The 24,655-nt window shown below is 40.6% G+C and overlaps 1 protein-coding gene across 12 annotated transcripts in view; it reads left to right on the forward strand.

Annotated features, from left to right (window-relative positions):
• KIAA1217 (KIAA1217 ortholog) overlaps window positions 1-24,655 on the forward strand; it is a 332,780-nt gene that overhangs the window by 152,969 nt on the left and 155,156 nt on the right. For 8 of the 12 annotated variants that reach the window (XM_057383857.1, XM_057383895.1, XM_057383937.1 and 5 more), the window contains exon 2: window positions 5,924-6,210. In XM_057383857.1, the coding sequence (XP_057239840.1) occupies window positions 5,924-6,210 (287 nt within the window). Of the gene's footprint in view, window positions 1-766; window positions 994-5,923; window positions 6,211-10,392; window positions 10,646-17,388; window positions 17,468-24,655 lie in introns of those variants that run through there. The other 4 variants (XM_057383954.1, XM_057383849.1, XM_057383884.1 and 1 more) reach the window with 4 other exon arrangements.

A 24,655-nucleotide genomic window follows, 5' to 3' on the forward strand; every position in this document is an offset into this window, starting at 1 on the left:
CTAATTCAGAAGTTGTCTGTGGATAAACTTTCTGGTCTTGATGCTGTAACTCAACATTAAGTTCGTTCCACCATCTCTGACTCAGTGTTATGATTTGGGTAGACTAAATGAGTCTGATACTCTCTACTAAATCAACACATGTGGCATCTGCTGGAATCTGAGGGATTTGATCTCATTCTTCTCAGCCACACTACTTTTTTCTTGCAGCCTGGTAGATCTATCGCTTTTCATGCAGGCTGCTGGCATCTGATCTGCCAAAAGAGAATTAGTTATATGTTTCTATATGTTTTGCTATTGAGGCTTCGAAATCCCTCTTAACCAACGTCCGTGCTTACATATTGCTACCATTCATTTTTATTGGCTTCACTAAAGTTGAATTCCTGTATCTTGATTTTTCCCCAATTCATTCTCTGAGCCGCTTGAAAGAGTCCAACTGAAAACAAAACCTCAAAGAGTTTATATAATGAATTACTTTAAAACTAGACGCTAAAAAAGACAGAGGCGCATTTATCAGGAATGCTTGTGGGCTCGGTGGTTACGAGCTTAAAAAAACCCCACCGTGTGGAAAGGCTTTTGTCCCATGACAGAGATTTAAAGGGCTGCGGGCTCGGATTCCAGCGGAGGCTCCGGCCTGTAATCGCGCTCGCAGCGCTGCCTCTCGCCCGGCCGGGCGGCGGGGCCGTCACCTGTTGGGGCCCGGGCTGGGCCGGGACAGGGACCGGGATCGGGATCGGGATCGGGATCGGGACCGGGACCGGGACCGGGAGCAGGACCGGGAGCGGGGCCGTGCCCGCCCGTGGGCTGTGAGGGGGCTCCGCGCCGGGGCAGCGCAGCGCTTCCTTTCTCCTGCCGAGCCCCGCGCTGACGGTCCGGGAGCTGCGGCTCCGAGCTGGAGAGGGGAGCTTGTGCGGTAGGCAGGGACAATGGAGGAAAAGGAAAGCCAGAAACTTGAGCTGTGCCTGGCTTGCCCAACAGACAGCAGGCAGGCGAGGGGTAAGTAAGCGGCGATATAAGTAAGGCAAAGATGGAGCTATGTTTAAGCATGTCCCCCGTTGCTGCTTTTTATAACCGGAGGCAGAATGCATGAAAAGAAAAATAGCTTTTTTTTTTTTTTTCTTTCTTCTTTTCTGCTGTGCACATTTCCCTGATACTTGAACTTTGTGAGTTTAACTTTGTCTTTGGAGATATTTGTGTGTGCCCTCTGAAGCCGGGAGCTGTGCGTGGCTGTCACGGGTGCGGAGGCTGAGGTGGGGAAAGCATGTCCCCTTCCCTTTAAATGCTCTGCCAGCCTCAGCTRTGGCAGAGAAACAGCTCTTCCCTCGCAAAAATGGGATTGAGCTCATCTTTACCTCGGGGTGTCTGCTAAAAGGGGGAGATCCACGGCAGATTGTGACAGGGTGAAGTTGCTTTGAGTGAAACCACTGGGGTTTGTTTTGGAGCGAAGCCAGGACTGTCTAAGCGGGGTTTCCACGGCGGCTCCGCTGCTGAGCATTCATACATTCACTGCCGCATTATCTATATCCTATAAAGTGAACCAGAACTATTTCCTGGCGAATTCTACGTGGGKCATTCCACGGGGAGCATAATATTCAGGTAGAATGACAAGCACTTAATCTGTATCTGTTATAGTATTTGTGTGGCACCTGTGAACRTTCCCATTTCATGCATATTGTATTATTCAAAGGCACTTCAGGAAAAGTTGTGCTACTGTGCTTCTGTGAAACAAAAAGTGCAAATGATTTTAAAAAAAATCACACAAGAAAAAAAAATGTGCCTTTTTTTTTTTTAGTTGGATGATCATTTATTGATGCTTTTTTGAATCACTTACTAAGTAAAGTTACTGAGCATTGCAAGTCACCTGTGTATGTTTATGTTTAGTGGGATGTAAATCTTCACTTTAAGAATTTGTCTGGCTAGGAAAAAAAAAGCCTTCAGTAATACATTTCTTCTGTAGGAGTTGTGTGAAACTGCCTCAGATACATGTGGAGCTAGGAAAACAGAGGGCTGACCAGACTGATCMTACAGTTCCCAAAATTGTTGAGTGCTGAAAGCTCATAACCAAGTGTAGTAGTTTTGGCCTATAGCCAAAATTTGCATTGGAAAAAGAGCTAATTGTAAAGACAGTGAAGTAAATTAGARCAATTCCAAATAATATCACATTTACTTCTAATATGAATGTAACAGAAGTTGTTTTGACTCATGCTGTTAAATCTGTATTCTTTCTTTAAATTTTAGTATTGAATGAGGTTTGCTTCAAGGCTCAGTTTCATAGTATTAATATGGGCCAGGTCCACACTTTTTCCTTTCTGAAATTATTCTGAAAATGTTCTCTCATGTCACCTGGGTTCCAAAACAGGGCTATTAAATTCTTCATAGCATTTAAAGTAATGAAGCAAAGTGAYTTTCCTGACCTTTAGACTTTGGAGAGTGTGACTTAGAAGAACTACATACCAGGACATGTCAAAGGATTTTTATTTTTCTTTATTTTTTTTTCTCCTAGTTTGCAGTCATTAATCCTTCATTATAATGTTACTGTTAATCCTAGACATAGTGCTTCTACGCTCCAGACCTGGGCCTTTACTGYAGTAATGGGTGATGCTGGTGATGTTAAGAAATCTTGAAACTTGTTTTCAGATCAGAGAAACAAATCAAGTGTGAGAGTTACTCAAGCTTTTGGATAACCCAGTTCCTCCCTGTCAATGAGCAAGGCTTGCTTTAGTGGCCCTCTAGACTTGCTGCTTTATTGAACAGAAARACCTTCAGCTTTTAGCTTCTGAATATGAGGGAGCGAGGGAGACAAGCTTATCTCACACCTCTGTGTTTTCTATTGGCTTCTCTTTCCTCCTTTCCCAAGGAGGKTACTTGCATAATTCATCCTTTTCCTACTCTTAGCACTCATCTGGGAACCATCACATGATTTTTCACACATTTCACAGTTATCTGTGGAGATTGATTTGCTAGGCCTATTATCTTCCCTTGGGAGATATGGAAGGTTTACCCACGATGTTATTGAGCAACTCCAGAGTCTAGAATGCCTCTTTCAGTTTTTCCTCCCTGCAGCACTGTGGCACACATTGCGTCTGTAGAGCTGATGTGCCTTGAGATCCACATGAGGGTTTCACCACCCCAGTGCTCAGCCTCACCACTGAAGTCACTTACCCCCATCCAGGAAGTGGCCCAAAACATTTTTTTCAGCAGTTAGTAGGGAAAAGACCCAGAGAGAAACATAAAAAAATTTGGTTTTTGCAAAGAAAGTCACATGCTGCTGTGTGCTGTAATGGTGCAGGATCAGGATCCTGCTGGATGCCCATGTCAGCTCTGTGGCAAGATGAGAAATTAGTTTGCATAGTTTACATTCCTTTCTTTTCACTGGTGTTTATGCAGTATTTTCCAAATGTATGAAAGAAAAATAAGAGAATTTGTTGATCTTTCTAATACAGTATAAGAAAAATATGTTAGTTTTGATTCCTTTTCAAGGTTTCGCCTAATAACAAACAGTGGTAAAACACTTCACTTGATATGTCTCTGTATGTGCAAAATAATTAGCTCTTTCTTAAACTATTGAAATGATTGGAGTGAAGAGTGGCAAATGACTTTGCGTAAGAGAGATTTAATACCCAAAATATACAGTCAAGAGTTTTGGGTTGTGCTTGTCAGCATAGGTTTACCCGCCTTCTTGAGGAAGTGCCAGCCATCACTTTCAGTGAAKCTGCTGCTGTGACCATTCTTTGAGGGCTTTTACCAAACTGCTGCATTCAGTCACCTGCACTTGCGCTGATTCCCTCCAGCTCCAAGAAAATCCCTTATTTTATGTCTGTGCTTTTGTTCCAGAGCCTCAGGSATATGACCTCCAGGCTCTGGGTGCAGCAAATTAAAGATGGTAAATTCCATCTAGCCCTAGCCCACCTCTTTTCCCTCCCATGTGCAATCCATTGGAATGACTGTGCAGCTTTCAGAAACCATTTATGCTGAGTGTATCTGGAGTAGCCACGCAGGCTTCTTGTAAGCAAAACCCTCCTGTTTGCCATTTTTCTCAAACAAGCTCAGTGTACTGGTTGGCTCACGCTTTGACTTTTCAATAAGCAGAGAGGGTGAATATTTCTTAATTGAGTTGTGCTTGAAAAAGTTGAATGCATGGGTGTTTGTACATGAAGGTGAGGCTGCTGCTCTGAAGGTTTAACTAGGATTATGCTGCTGAGAAGGTCTTAGAAGATGCTGTGAAGATCACAGATGTCATTTTAAATCTGTATGAGAGTAAGACTTCCCTATGAACCAAACCTTCTCACAAAGCTACGTCTAGATCTGTGTTCTTCAAAGCGTGGTGTCACTGCACCGCTGTGCCTGGATCTGGTTTCAGGATAGGTTTCCATTAATGCAAACAAGAGGGTGTTGTTGAAAATTTCGGAGCCCTTGAATAGTATAGRGAGATTACAGAAACATGCAAAGTCTTTGTGGACCTTCCAGGGCCAAGTTCTGTTATGGAACCCAAAGAAATCGATTCCCTATGTGAATTGGTGGGATGTCACACCAGCAGCAGCTCCACCGATGGAGGATTTGCTCTTATTACCCGGGCTGGATGTTCCATGGCACGTGGCAGGCAGTTGACAATGTACACCAGAAAGCTGAGGAATCCTCAGCATAAAATGCTGAGGCAAGTGGTAGGCACGGTGTCAGAATGACTGAGTGAGCCATAAAAAGAAGCGAGTAGGTGCCTGTTTCCAAACAGCGGGACCGTGTAATGGCAGCACGCGGGGGAAACGTCAGTGGGAGGATAAGGAGCTCTGAGGCAAAAAGTGTCAGACAGATGGAAATGAAGATTTATTCAAAACATAGAGGAAGGAGCTCTCTGCTCTTGGGGAGGTGCTGTGAAGGGTTAACACTCACAGGGGCATCTGAGTGCCTGGTAAAGATGAGGAAGGCCACATSAGACTTGGAGAGGCCTTTTCAATGCTTCAAGTTTTTGCAGGGTTTTTTTTGTTTGCTGACAAAGGAGTGAGGGATTTTTTTCAAAGGTATTAGGTAGCAAGGCTCCCTCCAGTCTACAATTTTTTGAGCACAGAGGGTTCATGTTACAGAGTTACCTGAAGATAAGTCAGCACTTACATACCCACAGTGTGTGCCTATTTCTTTACAAATGTTGTCGCAGTCATTGGTCTTAAAGGAGATTTTAAAGTAGTAAAATTTATCTGAGGTTTTTCCCCCCCTTTTTTATGTCACATGAAACTTGCTTTTATTCTATTTCTTAAGAAATGGTTTATGAAAAAATGATGTAGAATTTTCCACCACTGTCCTGAGACATATAAAATCTGAGGGAGATCCGTGAAATTTAARACCAGACCACAGCCAGGAATCAGGAAAAAGAGACTCCCAAGCCCTCTTATTATTTCCTCCATGTTTCAGAACATGTTGAAAACAGCTGAAAAAAAAGATTAAGGATTAGAAATCTGCTTTGTCAAAGGAATTTTATCAGTTCATATCCTTAAGGATACTAGTTATGGGGCCATTAAGTGCACTGGACCCTATTGAAGAAATCTGTTTCTTCTTGTAGAAAGCATCCTGTACATCTTAAAGGTCAGGGAATAAGGGCCCTGTCAGATCTTCTTTTCAAGTCACATAGGTAAAATTGATATAAAAGGAACTCTGCTTTATTGATGCTCACTTTTCTGTGAGGCAATACTGCAGTTGTGTGTTAGAAGTATATAAGTATGTGCATATAATCCCTTATATAAGGGATTATTTCTGGGCCACTTACTATGATGTGTATATGCCTAATGATGCAGAACATGCTACTGCACACTGCCAGACTTTTAAAGAGTCTAGCTTTTATGTCAATCTTTTTTTCCTCTTTGCTACTAATGTAAATGTTGGTATTAAGTTTTTATAACATAAAGTATGTTTGGGTTTGTTTTTTRTTTCTTTTCAGACCAGGCAAAACCCAGTTTGCATGTAACATCACTCGACGATGCAGAATGTCTCCGATCTAAAGAGCTCCTTTCGAGCCCGAGCAGTCACACTTCCTCTAATTCAAAGTCCACCCGCAACATCCCTCGAAGACATACAGTAGGTGGCCCTCGCAGTTCCAAAGAAATACTGGGAATGCAAACCTCAGAAATGGACAGGAAGAGAGAGGCTTTTCTTGAGCATCTGAAACAGAAATATCCTCACCATGCCACAGCAATAATGGGACACCAGGAGAGACTGAGAGATCAGGTAAGGAAGTCAAATTTATATGTCTTTTGTTAACAGTCCTTATAACTCTTACAAAATTGAGTGTTACCTCACTACAAAAGGTGAGAATGTAACAAAGTATGAAACAATTTTTCTTTATATGGCCTGTGATTCAGATGTTGCCTTGAAATTCAAAGAAACAATAATTAAAATCWATCTATTTAATATTACCTTGGAATTGTTTGTTGAAATTGACATTTCTGAAGTGYTTTTCATTTTTTTAGAGCATACACAGAGAAAGGAATGAAGGTGAGACTCTTGATTTTAGTATATGAGTCTCAATCTGCTTTTCACAGCTGAAGGGAAAATATGGAACAGCTGTTAACTTCTGTTACGTTTTCAGTATTGGCACCACTGCCTGGGAGAAAATACCTGCAGAGTGTGTCTGTATGCTTTAGCTGGCTCTGTTACCCTTTCATTTGCTTTCTTTTCTATTTTTGAGTTTTGTAATGCAAACAGAACAGACTTGCCCATAACCATCTGCCTCCTCCAAGCAGCTTTGACACCCACATTTGTCTGTCAGCAGCGTGGCTTAGGGTGGTTTGCCTCTGCCTGCAGTTGCTTTCCAGCAGCAAGCAGGAGATGCAGGGTCAAAGGAGAGGTGACATGCTGATGTATTTTTCAGAGCAGGTGGAGGCTGCCAACACGCCAACCTTCTGAATTCGGGGAATGCCTTGCAAGGATCTCTTCCTGACTCTGGACTCTGATTTTGGGTGCAATGATAGACTTTAATCTGTTCAGGCAATCTGCTGTCTATAACATAATTATCATTTTTTTCAGTCAAGCATCAGAATTTGGAGTTCGGTCTAAAAAAATCTTGTGCTCATTATCCTYGGTTTAACAAATGATTGGCAGCAAATCTTTTTGTAAAAGTTTTTTTTCCCCTTAGTGGTTTATAGGTRTTTCAGCACTCACAGCAAATTAATYGTAAATAAGGAATAAAAATAAGTTGGAAAAATATTATACTGTGTTATGGAAGCTCTTAGTGAATTCCAGGTTTCTTTGAAGCTTTGCAAGCTTGAGAGGCTTTGAAGATCAGACTCTTACGGGTTTGGAAAGATGGTAATTTGTTAACTCACCCCTAGAACTTCTTCTTTACAGGGTCTCTAGAGATCCCAGGTGCTATCACTGTTAGAATCCATCTGTATCCAGCTAAAATTGTTGCAAGACTTCAGCTCTAATGAGGATGATCTATTCCTTATTTTTAAATAGCTTTACTCCTTTATTTTGAAAGTCTTGACTTTTTTTTTTCTCCCCGCTTATCTCTTCCGTGAACTTTAGTGACTGTGTGGAATGTGCTGGGTGGTGGATAAAGATAGCATACAAATTAAATAAAGGGGGTGGGAGGGGGTGAAATCCAGAGATTAGATCTTTTGGAGTCATGTAAATATTTAGTTCCAGTGTTGCAGACACTGCAAACCTAGTTTGAACAGCCTACAGCATTATACCCTACACATTCTGTAATTTGAGCCTTTTCTGAAGGCAATAAATTACAGAAGGAATGCAGTAACTGCTCTTGATATTTGTTTAAAATGTGTCTTCCTTGCTAATTTATTGAGGGTAAAATTCATTCTCCTGCTTCTATTTTTTGGTGATTAGACAAATGTATTATATGTGTTGTGTGTAATAAATTTTTTAACAATTTAAAAACAAAATAGCTTTAAAACTACTATTAGAACATCAAAACATGTTTCTTGGAAGTGAGAAATACTGAAGACTTCATCCATACAGCATTACTTAAAAAAATGTAAAAACTGAAGCAAAACCACATTAAAATATGCAGAAATCACTAGTACAAGTTGCTTGTAAGAAACTTGCTTAGTTGGCATGTGATGTATCAAGTGTGTGGCTCATCAGATGCAATAAGACTATGATGATCGTGGCATTACAGTTCAGAGGGGGATTTTCTTTACCAATTGTGTCTCTGTGTGCACACCCATGTATCAGTGTTTGGTGTGTGTATGTTTGTGTGTGTTTATATGCACACACACATAGGGGTGTGTGTGTGTATAGATAGATATATATATGYGTGTATATAGATATATATTTSTATCTATATGCACACACACAGCTGTGTGTGTGTGCATGTATCTGTGTGTATAATGAGAGCTTTCTTAGCCACTCCATGAATGAGACCACAGTATAATATTGCCCTGGAGGGTGTATATGTGTGTTTAGCATCGATACTTCCTTTTTTTCCACCCATTTATATATCAATGTGTGTAGCAGTRGTATAGAAGACAAACTACAGGCACATATAGCAGGTATTTGTATGTAACATATACATGTATCACAAAAAAAAACCTGTAGGATGTATGGGAAGATGTGACTTTAAATGTTACAACTTATTTTCCCGGTTCCTCTTCTCCCTTCTTACTTCTCCAGTTRCTCCAATACCTGGAAAGTGGCAACACTGTCCATGGTGGGAATTTCCCCACTTTAGGACACCTATCAAGGATAGTAGCTAATGCAACACCATTTTCTAATCTCTCTGTCAAATGGTGCAGCTGAAAGAGAAAACACCCCAGTATTGACAGTCAGGAAGTAGGCCCTGGTATATCATGTAATTTCTCTTCCAGGTCGCTCTAGACCCTGTCAGGTCCACAGCCAACAGAAAATTAGGACTGATAATTGTCCATTTTTTTCTATGTGGACTTTCTTCTCTTGACCATTTTAGCTATCAGTATCTGAGTATGGCAAACTGACTCCTTGTTTGCAGGAAATAAACAGGGAAAAATATTTGATGCTGTATCATTTCCACCAGCAAGGGCAGCTCTGAATGTTGTCTGCATCTTCCACTATGCACTAATGGCTTCCTTCAGGCTTCATTTATTCAGATAAATCCCTCCCTGGATGTGCCTCCTGAGGACCCATTCCTACTCTTGATAATCTGCCACAAATCAGAAGCACAATCATGGCCAGGTAAAATGCCAGCAGGGATTACTGATGGTTAGCTAACGTGGYGACTGAAACCTCCCAGCTGTGCACACAGATCATTTCTCCTCTGAAGGTTTGTTGCCGTGTTTGTGATATCCTGCTCTGGAAAGGAAAGCTCACAGAGGCAGGGGCCATCTTTATTTGCACAAGGGGCTTGGGATCTTGCTGCAAGGCAGGCAAATAGCCTGGAGCTGAGCTGCTCTGTGGTTAAGCTGGAGCATGACTTTGCAGCAGCCTGGGGGGTGCAGACATCCATGCCTTGTGCACCCCAGCACAGGGAATGCAGCWCTGGGAATGGCCACAGCTCCGTGACTCCAGCCCACAGCTCACCCTCACATTGCAGCTCTTCCCCCTTCCAGGATAAGTCCACAGCTGGGCACCAGAGCTCCCTCCGCCTGGAAGCCTGCAAAGCTGAGGAACAAATTTTTTTTTTTTTTTTTTTAGGTAATGCAAGTTTCTGCAGGAGCTTTGAATACCTTATCTCTGCCACGGCTGTCTCTTTTGTGGTAATGAAAGGAARGTGCTAATGTAATCCCCAGGAAAGTTAGAAAGAAAAAAGAGAAAGCAAGAAGGAAACAGTCTGGGATGTTTTGAGTTTCAGGCAGTGTGAATCATCTGCTGTGGAGCTCATGGCAGGACATGGTCACCCACTGAGGTGAGGTTGACTCTGGTCGGCAGAGAGGGAAAAAGCGGGAGCAAGTGTAAAAGCCGGGTCTGTAGCTGCAAGGATGAAAAGGAGTTAGCAATTAAGAGGTTAAAATGCTAACCTGGCCATGGGAGGAGGTAATCCCTGCTGTGAACCTGTTTTACAAGTCACCTCTGAAAAAACCTTTYTGAGGGGCAGAGAACAAAAATGAATGTGTAGAAGTTTTTCAGAGCAGGAGCTTGTGAGCSTGGGGTAAAAGAGTGAGCTGGAAGAAGTTTGCCACAGCTTTCTTCAGTTGTTGTTTGATTAGGAAATAGGCTGGGAGGTGTGGAAGGGTCAGGAACAGCTCTATCGCTTCAGGCAGTGCTCCGTGAAGAAAACATTTTCTTGGCAAACGAAATTAGATTTCAATCAATTAAAAACAAAACCCAAATCCTTCCGGTGCCTTTGCAGGGCTGATTGCCTAGRAAATGGTGGTTGAGAGTTTTTTGTTGTGTTCGTTTAGGTCTGAACATGACAGGTAACTCTGGCATCTGGGCAGGTGTGGCTAAGGTTACCATGGAGATCCATGATGTCATGCTTGACAGAGCRTGTCAAGACAGCTAATCTAACATGTAGATGTTCAAAAAGTCCCATAGGCCAGGACTAAGCTTTATGCAAATAACAAAGTTACTCTGCAAAAGGGCGAAAGAAAACACGGCTGAGATATGGCGTGCGTCGTACCTGGCAGTTTGAAAGGATTATTACAGAACTCGTCATAAATTAAAACTTTTGGAACTAAAAGAAGAGGATTTCAGATCGTCTCTGGCCTCACCTGTGGAATCTCACATTTCGGTAAATAAGCCTCTTTCTTTTTCTGCCCTTGCTGTAGAAAAAATGCTTTTGAAATCATGGAGTTTGCTTCACCACGTTGTTCCTGCTGGCAGCAGGGCTGAGTCAATAAAGCAAGTTTTCTGGCAGGGCATGTTCCCTTTTCTCTTTCAAAAACGAGTTCTTTATTGAATGAACTAAGAATTCAGAATTATTTGAAAGGCATTGTAATGTATCATGTTGATTATATGAATCATGCTGCAAAAATTTCCTAGGTAGTGTTTTGGAGGAGAAACTAAGAATGGAGACACTGTATTTATTTGTAGATTATTGCCAGATGTCTCTCCTTTAGCTGTTAAAATAGAACCCTAAAATTACAACAGCATTTATTCCAGGATTTGATACCTGTTAAAATACTGAAGCTTTTTGGTTTTTWCATGAATCACAGTATCAGTTGGTTAAAGTGGCTGACTTTGAGTGTGTGTTTTGATATCATAGGTAACGTGTGAGCTCTTCTTAATAGATYTTTTTCCTTGGGTAAAAGTACATTAGTAGAGGGTAAACACATTGGGAGGTGAAGGTCTAGCAGCAGAAACRCTACTGGAACTTTGGGATTTGAGGTGTAAACAGAAGGGGATGGTTTCAGTCCCTCTGGAGGGACAGCAAACGCTCTGTGTTTTTAGYTGCAGCCACTTTTGTGCTCTCATGAGTCAGGACAGACCAAGAAAAGCCCGGCAGGTAAGGGGTGGCCCCGCCGCTGGCACAGCGGGATGTGATAACGGGAAGCAGGGTTAGGGCTGCAGGGTTCAYTTGGTTCGAATCACTCCGTGTGGAGAGGGGTAGGTCTGAGTGGGAAAGGGTGGGGACAGTGCCCGAGCTTAAAAATGTGAAATGAGAAAAATCTTTATGTTCTGCCTAGTACAGCTGAGACATRTAAACTTGGGAGGAACTTCAGTTCAGTGTAGGTCCTCACTAGGATTTAGGGAATGAGGGGGCTGCAGGATATGGTAAGCACGTTGTCTAATTCCAGGTGAAAAAACAGGGTGTAAAGGTTTTCTGATGTTCTGCAYTGCTTGATCAGGCAAGGTTAAATAAACTTGGTTTTGGAATGTGTAGTGACTTTTAAAGTGAGAGCATTGCAAGTAGAACAAGTGAAGAAATCACTAACTGATTTTTTTTATGTCACAACTCTTTTGTTTTTACACTCAGTTATATCTTGAAACTGAGTTATTAATGTGAATTTTTTAGAATTCATTTCAATTTAACCTTTCTCCCAAAGTCTGAGAGTTWTTTATTTAGTACTTGCATATGTTCAGATAACAATGTGTCAAATGAATCAGCATATTTTCAGAAGTTGTCTGAGGAGATTCTGTGAGTTCCTGCCTCCTCTCCCCCGATGGGCATTACCTCCCTGCTGGAAGGAGGCAGCAGTTCCCTCTGGTCCCCGGACAGTCGGGGTGACCCAGCAGAGCACACTGCACACAGAGAAAGGGGGGACCCTCCCCAGTGTCCACACGTGTCCCCTGTCTCACATACATCTGGTGCAACAATTTATTGCTTTTCAGACTGCTCAGTGTTAAGCGCAACTACCCGTATTTTACTCTCTTAGCAGCACCTAAGAAAAGCTATGAAAATGAACATATGCAACGTGCTTACAAGGTTAAATCTCTGCTGGATTGCAAGCCCTTAGCTTTTGTTTATGGAAGGACATGGGATGACATATYCATTTGTTTTGAGTTGAAACATGCTCTTTAGCCCCCAGATAATGCTGTGATTGCAAGATATTTATAAATAGCTCGATAGATAAATGAACAAAGAGCTGGTTCATTAGCAAAGTAACGTGGATTTACTTTGTATTCACTCAAAGTGAAAATGCTGAGGAAGAATATTCCTAATAGAATGTCTCAGTGGAAAGTCTTTCAATTTTAYCCTCCAGTTTATAAAAGTAAGGTAACCTATTAATGTACATATTAAACTACTAGCCCTAAGGTGTCTCTGGGAATAAATGAAGTTTAACTAGATCATTAATACTTGCTCTGATAAATATAAGTTTATTCATTTATATCTATCAGTTAAAAGTAATTTAAAGAGCTGGACTGTTTTTTTTTTGGTTTTTTTTTTGTTTTTTTTTTTTTAAGAAAACAAAACAAAGCTGCCAGAAGGCTAATAAAGCAATTCCTTTTCTTTTTTCCTTCCCTCCCCCATGCAAACCACACACCAGTGCAGTTACTTTGCCCCAACAGGATTAGTAACTTTTTTTTTTTGTGGCAGCGCCTCTGCATTTTAAATAGTGTGTATTGTTTGTTACTCAGAAGTCCCAGGTAGTTGTTCATACTTACCTTTGTTCATGTGAATTTTGTGCATATATTTTTCTAATCTAGTTTTATGACAAGCAAAAGTATTTTTAGAATGCTTTGTATTCAGCTGACTGAATAAATGCCTGCAGTAATCTTGTTTCAGTACCTATTGTTAAATCCAGCAAAGAATCTAGGACTTTGGTATCCCTTAAAGCATATTTCAGGCAGCTGCATTCAAGAGTGTTGCCCATGGAAACCTCTCCCAGTTATTGCAGACACCTGAGATTCCTTAGGTTTCAGAAACTTAAGCTTTTCTGGCCCAGAATGTCCCGAGGCATTTATAGGTGTGTTTTTGCACATATTTGGTTTAGCCCTTGTTCTTTCTGGGTTGCCTCTGTCAATGACTGCCAGAAGCTGCACGGAASCAGCAGCAGGGCCCTGCCTGGGGGATGGGTTCAGTGCAGCACTGGCTCCTTCAGCAGTGAAGAGCAGCACCTGCACAAAARGGTGCTTTGCTTCCTATTCCAACTCTGCTTTTTAAACAAAGCACCTCCAGTTGCTTCCTGCCCAGCTCAGGGATGAACGGCCTGGGAGGCATCTTCAAGGCACCMTTCTAGATAGGGCTTGTCAGTGATCCCTAAATACTAAAATTAATTTCAAGCCCCTTTATTAACTCATGAGAGCACAGTAAGTTTGTGACAGAAGTGATAATGAAGCCCTGGAAGCTCTGGTGTGCAGACACTTCTGGCCACGCTGGTTTTGAGCAGGCATTCTCACTCCATAGTTCTGGAGGTGTGCTGCAGAAGGTGTGAGGAGTTCTTGTCTGGCAGATGATTGCAGACAGGCAGAGGTTTWGGGTGAGGGCAACAGGTCATGCTTGCAGGTTATGGTAGCACTGAGGTGGCAACTTCCCTGGCTGTTGGTCCATCTGCAGTGCTGGTGAATATTTGGTGAGTCCAAAAGCCATTTCCCTGCTTGGGTTGTTCTTGTTGCAGCTGAATAGTCCTGTTGGCTTCTCCCTGGGACTGCTTTTGTGTTCTGTCCACAGTGTCACTTGGGATGGGAGCACATGTTTATGTCAGCCATTAGCAAAGTAAATACATCTCTGGACTATTGTTGCTGCTTTACAGCATTTTTCAGTTGATGTTGTAACAAAGGCGGATTGCACTGATGTCACCTGATTAACTGGTTTGGTTTAACCATAATCACTGGGATTCAAATGTCTTCTGGGCGCAAATAGGAGAACAAGAGTAAATAAGACAAACAAATTGCTCACGAACCTATATTCCAATTTCCTTTCTCTTCAAATTAATTGAGTACAGGAAAAACAGTGCTGTTGTTAAAAGTGCAGCCAACACCTGTGATTCTGACAGGTGCCCCTGAGATGTGTGTTTTTAACATTCACCCAGTCATGGTAATTGTGTCAGTTCAATAAATTCAGAATCTGTGGTATTAYGTTTTGCATCTTGACATAGCAAGTCAGGAGCTTTTGGTTGGTGGAGATTGTTTTGAAAGGTACTCTTTAGGTCTTGTGGATTTTTTCGTCCTAATTAGTACCTTTTGTGCTACTGCATTTTGTGTGGTCTCTTGTGCAATGGATTGTAGTGATTCCATCATACACTAGGGGATAGCTGCCTTAGTAAACACTGAGCAGTGTCATTTGTTTAAGTTTAGGAAAGATTTTCATTGCTGATCAACACACTGCCATAGGTTCACTTCATTTTTTTAAAAAAAAATTCTAGAATTTAGAATTAGTTATTAAGAAAAGGATGAGGGAAGATATTCTCGTAGGTTGTCTTTGGTTATCTTYGGATTATGAAATCCAGAACACCAGTAATACGTTTTTCACCATGGCTTCTGCCTCTGAGGGGCAGTTTCTTAACACCTCTCAGGTGGTGGATGTGGGGTAATCAACCATCACGTATGTTCTGATCTTYAGTAGTTACAGATCATTTTGTCCTGCATCTTGAGATTTATCTTCCAAACTTATCCTCTTGCTAGTTGCAAGACTGGATCTTCCTGATAACTACATGAATATCCAGTTCTGTTTCGTATTGCTGAATTCTTGACTGTGTTAATGTCTCATGACTGAAAATTCCAGAACTCAATTAAGTTTTAAAGACTATTTCAGCTTCTAAGGAGTTTACATTTCTTACACATGCCTGTAAAAAACTGTTCATGCTCTTGCAATTATTTCATTCAAAAGAGAAAAACTAGTAGTACTTCAGTTTCAATTGAAGCTGAGTATTTCTTCAGTCTGGAGGGAGATATCTATYSTTTGAGAAAGGAGGAGGCARCAAGAGAAAARTGTAAAGAGTGAAAAAACAAAGTTWAAAGGGGTTGGTTTTAYTGGAAAGAAGTTGATTCTGATTTTAAATCCTACATCCTATATATAATTTCCAGATACACTTACCACCAGATGAACAAGCAGAGACTTTTCCAATTTGCACCTATATTGTGGGTATGTGGGTGTCTAAAGTCTGGAGACAGACCTGCTGTCAGTGTTTATGTATGAGCTTTGGGCTTTCTTCCACTGTGCTTTGAAAGCATAATTTTAGCTGCATTTATTAATTTGTAGCCCTATTTTTAGTAACAGAAAATACTAAACATCACACTGTTGTAATTAGCAACAAACTACTCACAGAAGGAACAAATATTTGACTTTGATTTGAATAAGTAAAAAGGAATGTCACTTGTTTCCCAYTGGCTAAACAAATAAACTACTACATGGTTGGTTGTTTTAAATGAGAGTAAATAATATTTGTAAGGAATAATTATTTTTTAGGATAATGTAAAAAATTATTTAAAGGTACACATGTGACATAAATGCTTCCATTTAAAATGCATACCCAAAAAAATCAGAACATTTATAAAATGTTTTATAGTTGTGAACAAATTATTTTTTATTTTTTCTTTTTTTTTACACAGAAATGTTAATTTGAATTAATTCTTGATCTATTTCTATTATATATTTCCCTAAAAGTCTTTAAAGAAAAACCCACTCCAAAACCTTACAGATACAGTGTCCCAGTTTTACTCTTTCACTATGAATATCGCATGTTCTTAATGTTTTTTTTTAAAAAGGTATTTCCTATTAAAATTGTTTAATAGCTCTGCATTAAACAGACAAAATTATGTCAATGTCTGCTACCAGGGATGTGGGAGAGCCTCTGTATTCTTCTGTTCTTAGAATGGAATAACCACAGTAATGCAAGTACCATGCTTTGTCAGTAACTCCTGCAGTATTTTGGGGTTTGCTAGAGGATCTCTATTGTTTCGATTTGTTTCCAGCTGCAAATCCAAGCTGCCAKCTTTGTGGCTAAGTCCAGCCCTGGCGAATCCAGGCAGGAGGTGCCTTCTGCCAGCCCTTTCCATGCTCCTGTGTGGGTATGGGGGGCAGAGGAACGTTCCTGCACAGCACAGGCCCAGGACTCTGTTTACCAGAGGCAATTAGCGTGGTGTCTGTCACAGGAGAATTTAAATGAAAACATGTGGTAGAAACAACATCAAAACGTTTTTGGAAGTCAGTGGAGAACCTCTCCCTTCAGAACATTGCAGAAGGGTGTGATGGGGTGGAGCAAGGAGGCRCAGATCACAAAATGTTTTTCTTGGCCCTCACAGTGCTGGTATTGGTGTCAATAAAATGTTCCTGCCGACCAGGGTACAGTTGGCTCAAACCCCCAGCGGATTGCCTGACCGATGTGCTCTTCCTCTGATATCAGATGCAAGCATTTAATTTCTGGCTCGTGTGCACTTCCCTTCTGTTTTATTTTTACCAAGTGTTTTCCACACCGGACGTGGCACCTGCTGCTGTGCCGCTCCTGGCACGCCGGGCTCGCGGCTCCCTCACACCCGCAGCTGCTGGCCACTGCTGCCAGGCTCCTGGCCACCGTGCCCTAATCCAGGCCTGAGCAACTGGGTTAATCCCAGGCTGAGCCTGGAACCCTGCAGCAAGTGGAGTCAGGTTTCTTCCTGAGGCCACTGAATAGCTTTCAGTAATGCAGGACCACTGCAGAGGTCACGTATGATGCTCAGTTGTTGCTGTAGCTTAATTCAAGGTATTTCACCACAGAATTAACTATTTGTTTTACTTTGGTTGCTCTTTCATGTCTTCTTCCTGTGCATGTTTTGCCCTCTTCCTCCATTGCTAACTTGTGACCTCCTTGGTCTTGGGTATCAATCCTGTCACATGTAGTTTCCAGCCCATGTGCGAATGTATTTACTCAATCCCCACCCGTAAACCAGCCTGCAACCAAACCATGAGAAACCAGTATTTTTTATATATGACTCATTCATACACCCGGATGTGTAATGAAGTTGCACATCRGATGAGGCTCTGCTTCATGTGCACACCTATGGAAAAGCTGCACCAGGAGGAAGAGGGACCTGTGYAGCTCCTGCTTCTTCCCTTCCATGCTGGTGACAGTCTGCTACTGAGGGGATGGCTTTTGGGGAGGAGGTAACCCCTCGTGCTCCTGTKGCACAGCCAAGAAGAAAAAGGAACCTCTCAGCTCTTTGCTGCTCCTCTGGTGATTCAGCTGCAAGCCAGGTACAGCTGTGATAGAGAGCCAGGACTTTCTTCTGTGGGGCTTCTGTAAGAGAGAGTGTAAGCTTTTGGATAGGCTGTTTTATTCAAAACATTGCTCCCTGTAAGAAGGAATGTCCTTAAGTGTTCATTATTATTGTCCTATTGTCCATACATTTTTCTAGGTTGATTTTGAGAGGTGCAAAAATGTTACTACAGGGGGATTCATATAATTTTAAGAGGGAGACTGACAGTCTGCAGGAGAAAGGCTTCTCTTGAGCCATGTTAAAATACAATTTGATTTTATCCYGTGGATTCAAAATTCATCATATGCTGTTCAAGAACCAAGAAGATTTTGTCTCTAATTATAGAGAATGTTTATATGCAAGGTTTTATCTTTTTGCTGGAAGTCTTCCAGGACTCTGGACTTTTTGTGTGTCTTGTGAATTGAAAGGTTAAAACACTGTTGTCTTCTACTCTGAAGATACTTKAACAGTGAAGATAAGCGAACTACTTTTTTTTTTCTCATGTCTTCTCTGGCTCCTGCTGTAATATTTTGGGTTTGACATATCTTTTTTCCTCTTGCTTTGACAGCAGGTATTGGTTTGTTTTAAAGAAACTGTGAACTCACAAGTTCAGTCTTGTTTCTGCATGACTTAGACCTGTCTCAGAGACATTATTTTGCCAAGAATAGTTCCACTTATAATACGTTAGACAGATTTCTTTGTTAGTGTGGTATATAGGCAAAGCCAGCTTGGAATTTAAGGAAACTTTTCATAGTTTATAAAAGGAGACGTAAGGAAATGAAGTGGAAAAAAAAAAAGGGCTCACAAGTACTCAAACAGGTCCTTGTGAGTTGCTTCTCATATTGGGTTGGGKTTTTTTTAATAAACTTTTGTGGATTTCTCACAATGCCTGTTAGCAATGTATTGTCAAAGAAAGGGCTGAGTGTTTTTGTGATATATCACAGCAATGTGATTTTAGATATAGGAACTGGGGCAAATAATTCTGGAGTGATACCAAAGAGATTTTTTTGTTTAAGGTGATCACTCTCTGTGGTGATTGTAAGGAGATGCATAACCTTTTCGATTAGATTGAGTTGCTGTGTAGCCTTTTAAACACACCAGACTAAAACTAATGTGGAGTAAAACCTACAGAAGTATTGAGTTGCCTGGCAAAACAAGGGCCATTTAGATAACCATTCAGTAGCTTATTGTGGTAAGATAAACATGGAATTCTAGGTATTTTCCACAATAAAAGAACTTACATGGCCTTTTGATCTGTGCTTTCTGCTGCCACATGTCAAACTTCCCTGGATACTGCCAAAAATGTCTGTTCTTTTGTCATTATCCTTCTCTCTCTCTCTTTTTAATTTTAGAAACATACTGTTAGATTTTGAGAGCAGAATAGCTTTTCTAACTCCTAACTTCCTCTGCAAAAGCAGTCAGACAAAAGTTATCAAGCCTTTCAAGTGAGGTTTGTCTAGCCACTACTGCTTTGTTTTTCAGCTTATCTTCCCTGTGGTTTCAAAACTTTCTTATATGTCTGGCTTCTGTGATCTTTCAGAAGTCTTTTAAAATGCAGTCATAATTTCAAAATGTTCATTCTGCCTTCAGATTCTTTCAGTGGAGACAAGGGTGACGATCTGGTTTTACTTACCTCAATATATGGCAGGGAGCTATGTATGGAAACCTAATCTTACATACTGTTCGACTGCTCATTTAACCAGAACAGCCAGCCTGATTTCATATTGCTGTCTCTGCCAACCCACAAAATCACCTATATTTGTCCACCCAAATTCAGCAAAGAAGCTGAGTCTAGCAGCATTCTGTTGCAACAGTCAGATTTCAGTAATTTTATCTGAAATCCAGGAGGGAAAGTTGAATAAGAGTTATAAGGAGAAAAAAAACCAAACTGGATGAGTCAAGGAAAATGTTTTGCTTCAAGTCCATTCTAGTTGTGTTGGGTGTTGCTCTCAAGAGAAAATCCATTCRAATCCTTTTGAAAACTAATGACTAGCACCAACTGCATGGTTGACAGCATTTTGTTGCATCATGCTCAGTAAGAGCACATAGTTTATCTTTTACATGACTAGACTGCCTTGGTTCACCAATAAAGGGAGAATTTCCAGTTTCCTTGTTTATAATAGACAGGTAAGCAGTCATATCCATAGCTCTGATATTTGATCACTTGARAGTTCAGGCACCAAGAAGCATTGCAGAGAACAAATTTGCCCAGACTCAGCCCATGCAATCTCTCTTGTCTCTCCTGTCACTTTGCTCTCATTTAAGAAGAGGATCAACCAGTTGTTTTTCATTTAAACCCCTGCTTCAGGCAGTATTAGGCATGATGCTCACATATCCCCTATGGAAGTGAAGTTGGTTGTCAGCAATGTAAAAAGGCACCCTTTTTCCCCATTGCCTTTCCAAAGAGCTCCATGTAAATACACAGACAGTTGGTTTTTAATAACCAGGCTCTTCCTGTTGRAAGGTCTCAGTCAGTAGGAATATACAAACATCAAACTGACTTCACTGTCCCAGGTGGGTGTTGGAGTTAACTGCTGTTCATTGAAGATGATTTCAAAAGCATCTGATTAAAATGTTAATACAASTACTGTGTTTCAACACTATTTTTTGGACTGGTAATATAATTGCAATTTGCTTCTGTGAGTCCAAAGTGTACTGATCAAAAGAACAGTGATGCTGAGTCTGGAGACATTGTGGGAGTTGTACTTCTTTTCTTCAGCCTAATCCAAAAGGACACAATSAAAACAAGTTAATAATTCATCATATTGGAAAATTTCTTAAATAAATACTGCACTATGAGCTCTGACTTGAAGAACAGCTACCATGCTTCCACTTTAAAGAGAGGGAGATACTCCTTCTTATCTTACTCCTTCCTGCCAGTTTGTGCTGGTCAGACAGGATAAGGGATAAGATCACAGGCCACATAACAAGGCCTTTTGCCCCCGTTTTCATGATTGGTAGGCTGAGAGTCAACAGGACAAAATCTTTATTTATTTCTCTTGACACACTGCCTTGCCACTTCACATGAAAGCAGTGCAGTCTTAATCTACAGGGGTTTGTACAATTTGAGTTAATCCAACCATTAAGAAGCACATTGTGTAAAGATTTGCAGATACTATTTCACAGGCCAAAAAGCTTCTGAGAGTTTGTTCAGCCACAGCATTAGGTAAACAAAATTAGAGCAAACCATGATGCACTTGTTTTCCTTTTTTTTTTCTTTTGCAGGGTATTTTTTTGTATTCCCTCCTATATTATAGGTTGCCACAAATCATTTATAGAGTACAGTGACCTTTACAGAAAGATGAGCAATAGTAAGCGCTTAGGGATCATTGTCTTGATAGCTGGAAGGAGAAGATTATTGTAGCATCAAATTATATGAATTATAAAAGTAAAAAAAAAAAAAAAAAATACAGATTCCTCCCAAACTTAAACCATGGTAGAGTAGCCAGAAATGTATTAGCCTCCAGTAGGGCTGGACTACTGGCACTGGTCATCTGGCATGGTTTTGGTTCTGGTCAGTGATATCAGCATAGTTCCTACACMTCCTTCACAAAAAATAAAACCAAGAATATGATTTATCTGCAGACACTGGCAGGGAAAGGTTCATAATCTGGATTTTTCCCTGCAGAAATTTCAAGGAAAATTATCAGGGTGCCATGAGAATTGCTGGCCCTTGGGAYTAGCTGAGAGAGAAATAGGTGACATTTAGCATTTGAAAAAATCCATGGATTGCTTCAACATTTGGTAATAAAGTGTGGTCACCTGGTTTGCCCACTTGAGTTTGGTACTCCACCTTATTTTATACTTTTTGTAAATTTGTGGTGAAATGAATTCATTTCAGAGGAGGTAAATACAGCTGGAAGTTAAGATTTTTCATATAGAAGAATATTAAATGTTGTTGTCTCTTGAAACAGTTCTTGGGAGGCAACTTTTGTAGAAATGTTTCTTTTTACTGAGATCTGGACTTTGGTGAAGAAATTAGTTCTGTTTTAGCTGCCAGCAATTGCATTACAATCTTTTCCATAGGAATGTGACATACTGTCCTARTAGGTACACAGTGTTTTGTTACAAAACCTGTGTTTATCCCACCTTCAAAGAGCGTATTTTAATATGAGATTATCTTTTTTTTTCCTCAATACTCCATCATTAAAAAAGACAAAGAATTTTGGCAAGCAATTCTGTAAACATGTGAAGAGTAACAAGTGAGAGAATGGTGGTTTTACAAAGAAAATTACAAATAAAGCAGGCAAGGAAGTATTTTAGTCAGGTGTGTAAACATATCCTTTGGGCTGAGAGATAAAGCCAGAGGTAATGAATTGTCAGACCCAAATAACCACCTTAGGAAATGTGCACGGTTTGTGCACAGACAAATGTGTGCTCTGCTCACAGTTCCTGCTGTGGTGGTGCAGAAGCTTCCAGCTGCCTGCAAAGTTGCTTTTTAGGGCTAAAGAGTAGAGCTAAGTAATGATTATGAGCATGGTGTAAATAAACAATGTGTTTGATATACTGCAATTCTGCATAGGTAAAACTTTCACAGGTTAAAACTTCCAAAGATACTGAGTTGGCATTGAAAGAACCATCAGAGGCATTACAAATCCACAAGAACAGATGACTTTGTAAAGTTTTGCCTTAGCTTTTGAAAGCTGCAGTGGAGAAAACTGCATTTGAGCGAATGTGTGATTGCGTGTTACGGTAATGCCAAAGTTGTAAAGAACCTCTGGGTAGCGTCTGAGCTGCTATGGAAAGCAGAGGTTTAGATTAGGTTATCCACATGCATCAAGATGAGTCTTGAATATTGACAGTCAAGGAGTTTCCACCACTTCTCCAGATGGAATTCCCAGGAACAGGGTAAACTGTACCCTGGGAAATGGTAGGTCTGGATGGAGCTTTTGATCTTTTTGATTTCCCAAGAGTTCCTAGTGTGATGCTATCGTAAAAGGARTTATTTTCCAGGAAGACAGTGATTAGGACTCAAAGATAGCCTTGCCTCTGCATGTGCAYTATCACAGGAATGCCTGCTGCAGTTTCAGAGGCAGTATTGCTGAGGGGATATTGAGCAATGGGAGCATTGCAGAAGGGCACCCAAAAGGTTTGAGATCTCATGAAATTACTTCTCTCTGGAAGCCATGATTTTTATATCATTGACTCAATCAAAATAGAAGATCCTCCTTGATTAAGAAATGTAATTCTCTGGAAGCAGGAGAAAATATACTGAGTTTATATTGGCTTTTTAAAATAGCAGTAAAAATCATAGCAGGAACTAAAGGTTTTAGCTGGGGAGCTGGGCAGATTCAAATCAGGAATAATGCACAATATTTTTATATAGAAATGATTCATAGTTCTTTCAAATTATCAAGGGAAACAAGAGGTTCTTCATCTCCCTAAATCTTTGAACTATGACAGGTTGCTTTTCTAGCTGATGTGCTTTAGTCAAACAAAAGTTACTGATGAATAGGGGTGATCGGCAGAGACTTACTGGCTGCTCCTTGCCCTTGGTTATGCAACTGWGGCTCTTGGCTACTCATGCAATTTTAATGTTTCGAGTACTGCTCATATGGAACTGAGTATGACCCAGCTGCTTTTGAATATAGGACTGCTATAAGAATGAACTGTTTTAGAAAAAAATAAAAAAAGGCTTTAGTGTTAAAAAATTTAGCTTACTTGAAAATTCAAGATAAAAATAAGAGTGGTAAGCAAAATAAGAAAAAGAGTCAGAGTGAATAAAATTAGAGTTAGGGTAAATAGTGTTTACCATTCACAATTAGGGAACCTCATTGCTGTCTGTAAGTATCTGAAGGGAGGATGCCACGGGGATGGATCCAGTCTCTGCTCAGTGGTGCCGAACAACAGGACAAGAGGCAACAGGCAGAAACTGATGGACAGGAAGCTCCCCCTGAATATGTGGAAGAAATTCCTTACTCTGTGAGAGACTGAGCACTGCAGCAGGGTGCCCAGAGAGGATGTGGAGTCTCCCTCACTGGAGATGTTCCAGAACCATCTGGACACAATCCTATGCCGTGTGCTCTGAGATGACCCTGCTTGAGCAGGAGGGTGGACCAGATGACCCTCTGTGGCCCCTTCCAACCTGACCCATTCTGTGGTTCTGCGATCTTGATTTCACTGGCATGGATAACTTGRGGTTTGGCTTAATGCTTCCAGAGATCATCTAAATGTAACTATTTTAAAACACGTGTACACAAAGATATGTAATTTCTTTATTGAACCATCAGCAGAAATTAAAATTTTTGTGATTTACGATTTTCAGTCGAGTGAGGGATAAATTGGTAGTACTGTCAGTTGTAAAGCAGCTCTGCTGTCTTAAGTGCCTCTTTCCTTCTTTCTTCTTAGATCTTGCTTCTGTTTTGAGACCACCAAATTGGTAAAAAAAATTTATAATAGCCTAAGTTGTTTTTTTTTTTTAAATGCTGCCTCTATCCAGAGTATACTTTGTATAGTCTAGACAGTCTGCATGCATAAATATCCTGCTGTTGATTAAGTTGTAGCATGGTTGACAGTAATAAAGAGAAGAACTAATTTTTCCCTATATGGCAGTGATAGGCCTTCCAGGTTTGTGTTGGTGACCCCCAGAGGTTTGAAGTATCACTATCAGCTGCATTGGCTTAGCAAAAGAAGCAGAAAATTTCATCTCCCGGGTCTTTTACTGGTGTTAAAATGCAGAGGAGGGGAGTTTGCAAAAAAATGTAGTTGCCAAGAATTCAGAACATTTTCCCGTTTTTTTTTTCATGAAATTTCAGGCTGAATGAAGCAAATCAATCTCAATTTTGTCTCRGTCTCAGCTGGTACCTTTTTAAACTTCAGTTTGCTTTATTTATTTGTTTTTGGTTTTTAACAGAAGCTCTTTTTTTTAGTGTCATTTCCTAATTTTGGAAGCAGAATTTYGGAAATGCTGTGAAGAAATTTTGTCTCAGCCAAAAGGAGGAATACTGGAATGTTTTGAATGTTCATATTTTCATGAATACCTACTTTAATACATAGACTGTGAAAATTTGGATCCATTTCAGATGAAAAGTCTGCCACCTTTATGCAGATGAGTCAAGAACTAAGTCTGTGAGCATAGGAGTTCATTCGTTAACATGGTAAATGCTTTGTTAAACTGAGTTTCTTAAGCTCTGCTGCCAAAACATTCCTCAGCCCCTATAAAAAAAAGCACCTTTAAACTGAAATT

Source organism: Malurus melanocephalus, unplaced genomic scaffold (genome assembly GCF_030028575.1).
Source record: "Malurus melanocephalus ecotype Western Australia unplaced genomic scaffold, MMel_1.1 scaffold_14, whole genome shotgun sequence".
NCBI lineage: Eukaryota > Metazoa > Chordata > Aves > Passeriformes > Maluridae > Malurus > Malurus melanocephalus.